Here is a 6,000-nt window from a genome sequence, read left to right as displayed (position 1 = left end):
GTGCCACTGGCAAGGAAACCAGACAGCTGGTCTGGCAATATATATATATTCATATATATTGGTACTTATTGTTGGTTGATATATACATATATATGCAAGCTCGCAAGGAATGAAGCCAGTATGCTCCGTTGGATGTGTAATGTCAATGTGAATACCCGTCAGAGTGTAAGTATCTTGAGAGAAAAGCTGAACATTAGAAGCATCAGTTGTGGCGTGCAAGAGAGACGATTGCGCTGGTATGGACATGTGGTGAGAATGGAGGAGGATAGCTGCGTGAAAAAGTGCCACACCCTAACAGTTGAGGGAACCCGTGGAAGAGGTAGGCCCAGGAAGACCTGGGCTGAGGTGGTGAGGCAAGACCTTCGTACATTGGGCCTCACCGAGGCGATGACTACGGACCGAGACCTTTGGAAATGTGCTGTGCGTGAGAAGACCCGGCAAGCCAAGTAAGATCGTTGCCAGTGCCCCTGGACTGGTTCTTGTGCGGGTGGCACATGAGATGCACCATTTTGAGCGTGGCCGTTGCCAGTACCGCCTGACTGGCTCCTGTAGAATTTTCGAGCGAGATCGTTGCCAGTGCCCCTGGACTGGCTTGTGCGGGTGGCACATAAAAGACACCATTTCGAGCGTGGCCGTTTTCGTGCGGGTGACACGTAAAAGCACCCACTACACTCTCTGAGTGGTTGGCGTTAGGAAGGGCATCCAGCTGTAGAAACTCTGCCAAATCAGACTGGAGCCTGGTGTTGCCATCCGGTTTCACCAGTCCTCAGTCAAATCGTCCAACCCATGCTAGCATGGAAAGCGGACGTTAAACGATGATGATGATGATGATGATGATATATATATATATATATATATATATCCATATATATATATATCCATATATATATATCCATATATATATATCCATATATATATATCCATATATATATATATATATATATATATATATATATATATATATATATATATATATATATATATATATATATATATATATATATATATATATATATATATATATATACTATTTTTAAGGAGCTCGCTTCGAGAGTTGCATTTCCCTTACGTTCGGTACACTGTATTTATTATGATAGCATGAGGCATTTATGTATTGTAATGCCCTTAATATAAATAAATATATTTAAAGGGAATAATTAAAAATGTTTCCCTTATGAGGTTTTTCATGCTGACTACTTGATAAATTCTTATAAAGATGTTATCCTATTTTTAAATTATATATATATACTTTTAAATTAGCATAATATTTTTTTGTCTTTAATGTGGACATAAAAGAAAAAATCTTGTTCCTCTAATTTATGTATTGGTTGGAGGTTCTCGAGTGTTTTAATATATCTTGTTGGAATTTAAAAGTAAACCACCGGACATATAGTAAACCATTAGCATCTGATTTACATAGAATTACTGTAACGTGGGTTATCTCCCTTGTGTTTATGTAAAATCTCGTGCTTGTGAAAAATGCTAATAATTCCAAAACAAAACGAAAATGCAAAAGTTCCCTCCTTAGGAAGCAAAAAATCAAAAAACTAAATGGTCAATTTCGGGCATTTTCGACCATGAGGAATCCATTGTTGCGACTCCCAGATTGCTATCTTGTAAGTTGTGGACACTTAGTAAACCATTAGCATCTGGTTTACATCGAATTACTGTAACATAGGTTATCTCCCTTGTGTTTATGTAAAATCTCGTGCTTAATCCCCCCCCCCCAAGATAATGCAAAAATTCACCCTTTAGGAAGCAAAAAAATCAAAAAAATAATTGGCCGATTCCGGGAATTTTCAACCATGAGGAATCCATTGGTGCAACTCCCAGATTGCTATCTTGTAAGGTGTGGATTTCTATAGATGCAACACACACGCTCGCAAACTCAGATTTACCATATGTACTGATAATAATTAATTCCTTTGTATGCATATAATTATGTATATAAATGTATAGATATGTATTTATGCATATTTATGTATATGTAAAAGTGTGTATATATGTATGTATTTATATTTACAACTTAACCTTATGAACTTTCAACACTATGACGAAGCCCAGAGGCACACCCAAGTACCTTAATCTTATCTACCAAATACTTCAGTTCACTGAAGGGATGGAAGTAAAGTGGGGTACTATGACTTCTTGGCTGAAATAGCTGTAAGAGACTATTCTACTTTCTATGTCCTACGTTATATATTTTAATAATTACTGGTATTTTTATATATGTAAAGCATAATATGTTATACATGTATGTATACTGTAAAAATTGTTTGTTTGAAAAATAAATAAATAGACATAATATAACGTCTAAAAGTTGATGAATATCACCTCGTGATCCCCTCCATTTATTTATTGCTATATATATATGTGTGTGTGTGTGTGTGTATACACATACACACACACACACACACATACAGTGGGCTTCTTTCAGTTTCTATCTACCAAATCCACTCAAAAGGCTTTGGTCAGCCAGAATCTATAGAAGACACTTGCCCAAGGTGCCATGCAGTGGGACTGAACCTGCAACCATGCGGTTAGGAAGCAAGCTTCTTACTACACAGCCATGGCTGCGCATGCTTTTGTCTCTTTGTTTTTACATTGCATGATAGTTGTAAATGAGCATGTTAATTTTCTAAGCAGGCTGTTCTGTTGATCGGATCAACTGGAACCCTTGTCATTGTAATCGACAGAGTACCAGTTGTTTTTTGTGTTGAGGACCCCATGTGGAAGGTAGAGTTAGACACAAAGGCCCACACCAGAGAGAGTTATGATGATAATGATGAGAATTATACACAAGAGCAGTTATTTATAGAAATCAAACCTGTTTTTTAAAACATGGTCTTCAGTCAAAAAATAAAAGAGAGAAACTTAGTTTCACCCCTAAAAATTGACATAGACAGCTAATTTATTATTAACAGTACTGTTAATTTCAAATTGCAAAGGAAACTTACTTCAAGAAGTTGATCACCAACATACAAGTCATGTTCTACGGCTAAACTATTTTCACTTATAGATGAAACAAAAATGCCTCCAGATTTCAAGGCTTCGATTTTGAAGCCAACAGGTTCTGAAGACATTTCAATGCTCATACTTCGTGTATCACCTGGTTTAGGTCTGAAACAGAAATGCAAATTCTTTTTATGGTAGAACAAGGACAGCATAATAAAACTACGAAGAAAAGCTATAGCTTTTAACATTTCCATCGGATAAGAAAATTTTTCATAAAAATTTTCATCATATTTTCTGAAGACAATCTTATAATAATATTTTCTTAATCTACAGAATTTACCTACAGCTAATTGTTTTAAACTCCAAACCATGTTTTTTTTTTTTTAATATCTCCCAACAATGTATTTCCTTATTATTTGTTTATGTAAGTAATAAGAAACTGGAAACTATCATGATCTGTTTGTAAGTGTGTTTGTGTATGTGTGTGTGTGACACACATTTAAGTGTAAAATATCATACATACTCATACTTAATAAGCCTCTTTACTGAGCTGCCCCAGAAAAAGAATGAACTTATATAAACAAAAAAATATTTTGACATTTAAAATGAACAACTGAAAATAATTTTTATGAAACTGTACTTTATAGCTAACTGTGTTTAGAAATTTTGTACATAAACTTCTATTTTATATGTCAGCAATTTTTTGCTTGAAATTATTTCAATTACATTGGGTACAGGGATGGCTTCAGGTTCAGTTCAACTGCAAACTAACCAAAACCTTGTGAGTGGATTTGGTAGATGGAAACTGAAAGGACATTGCACGTGCATGTGTGTTCTGATATCAGGCCACTTGTGAAGTCTGTCATGAATGTTACTAGTAACATGGAATCCAGTACAACCTGTTGCATGGTCAGATCGTTGGCAACTAAACTAGCACCTCCACTAGGCTTGCCTTGTGAAAAGGGTTGCTAGGAACCCAGCAGGGCTAAAAACAAGACCTGTCAAAAGTATGAATGAACCTAGTGTAGGTTCAATAGCTATCTAGCAATAACATGGGCACTCAGAAGTTCTATGTTGGTGTCTGACATGCTGGAAGATCACTGGGAGTGAGGGTTTATTAAAGCTTGTCTCTAGAACTTGCTTTAAACCCAGGTGTTGTTTGCTCTGATAATTGGTCATTGAGTCCTCTGTGATAGTTGGCAATTGATGGCAAGACAGGCTCTATCCCAAAGCATATATGCATGTGACCGGGACCACATATGAACTTATATTTCCACTAAAACTCCAAGCAACTTGTTGGTTGGAGCTGGCACAATCAACCCCAGGTGAATGTCACCACAAGTAAGTAGTAGGTGTGTGTACATGCACATGCATGAGACTATTTTTGCATGTATTTCTCTATCTTGACATTACATAAAAGTTGTAAATGAGTGACACTGTCATATAAATGATGTCCCTTGCTTCCAATCTTCTGTGTAAACATGTCTAGCCATAAAATATCTGTATCAATGAATACTGCCAATACTACACAAGCATGGAAAAGCAGATGTTAAAACGATGATGATATGAAGTACTGAACAGGAATTACTCACATCCAAACAGCAAATACAAATATAAACAAATATTTAATGTTTGTGCCCAGGTTAACTAGCAAAGAAAAAAAGAAACATAATATATTATCCTTCCTTTGATGAGATGATTAAAAACATTTCCTTACTTTCTTCCTTGTTTCGAATGGACCCAAAAATTAGATAAAGGTGGCACTAGAGAAGGTGTGGAACTTCGTTCCAAAGGAAACATCACAGGTGACATTGGACTGCTGCGTTCTGATACTACAAGAATAATTTAACATAGAGTTAATTAGGCAATATTACATAATAAAATACTAAATTATCTAAACTCAATACAATTCACTAAGTAACCAATAATATTGTTAACCCTTGTGGTACTAACTCACCTGGAAATGATCTGGTTCTGATACAAACTTCCTGTTTTATAGATCTTAACTAAAACCTTCCATCAAAATTTCATGTGAATTTATATTTTGAACACAAACTTAATAATGAATTTCCTTTTTTTGTTTTTGCTGAAGTCTTTATTTTCAAGATTAATTGAAACAAAAGAAGTGTATTTAAGCAAGGGTTAAATCAAATATTAACAAATCTGATGTGTGATTAATGAATAATCAAAGGTAGAGATAGGGTGTGTATATGGGGGGGGGGGGGGGTTTATAAAATATGGGAGATTCATCATGTAATATCATTTCCTATAACTAAGCAGCCGACAATGAAATCAGCATGGTGTCAATTCCCAATATGTATACAGGCACAGTTGTGTGGTTAAGAAGCTTGCTTCCCAACAATGTGGACTTGGGTTCAGATTTACAACGTAGCACCTTGGGCAAGTGTCTTCTATAGTCTCAGGCCAACCTAAGGCTTGTGAGTGGATCTGATATAGGGAAACTGAAAGAAGCCCATTGTGTATGGTGTGTGTGTGTGCATGTATATTGTTATATTTGGGGATGGTCATTTTTTTTTATGCCAATTAACCATATATACTATATACTTGCTCTTCACTTCAGCTTTATTATTATTATTATTATTTTAGTGTTCTTTGTCTGAAATCATTCATCAATACATCTTGTGACCTCTTCAGTGACTCTCCACCCTAAGTGTCTCTTCCTGTACTGTTTAGTTCATCTTTGTATATGTATGTGTGTATGTATGTATATATATGAATATGTGTGTGTGTATGTATGTATATATATGAATATGTGTGTATGTATGTATATATATGAATATGTGTGTATGTGTGTGTGTGTGTGTGTGTATTTTTATAAATATGTCATCATCATCATTCAACATCCATCTTCCAAGCTGGCGTGGTTTTTGTTGTGGCGAAAGTACAACACCCTCTGATAAGAAGAGACAGGACCACAACAGATTAATAGTAGCAGTCTGACGTAGTCAGCAGTTCGTAGTTTCGTTTTCTAAGTTCAAGTACAGTTTACAGTTTCAGTTAGTGTGTTGGAAATATCAATGATTG

General features: G+C 35.5%; 1 protein-coding gene across 4 annotated transcripts in view; it reads right to left on the bottom strand.

The window, feature by feature from the left end:
* Positions 1-6,000, bottom strand: part of LOC106873835 (disks large homolog 5) — a 191,427-nt gene that overhangs the window by 47,724 nt on the left and 137,703 nt on the right. For all 4 annotated transcript variants that reach the window (XM_089355087.1, XM_089355089.1, XM_089355090.1 and 1 more), the window contains exons 13-14: positions 4,673-4,787; positions 2,958-3,120 (exon numbers count right to left, since the gene is read on the bottom strand). In XM_089355087.1, coding sequence (XP_089211213.1) covers positions 2,958-3,120; positions 4,673-4,787 — 278 coding nt within the window. The remainder of the gene's footprint in view (positions 1-2,957; positions 3,121-4,672; positions 4,788-6,000) is intronic.

This window comes from Octopus bimaculoides, chromosome 7 (genome assembly GCF_046866305.1).
Source record: "Octopus bimaculoides isolate indiv1 chromosome 7, ASM4686630v1, whole genome shotgun sequence".
In the NCBI taxonomy this organism is placed as follows: Eukaryota; Metazoa; Mollusca; class Cephalopoda; order Octopoda; family Octopodidae; genus Octopus; species Octopus bimaculoides.
This window is presented reverse-complemented; position numbering and strand designations above follow the sequence as displayed.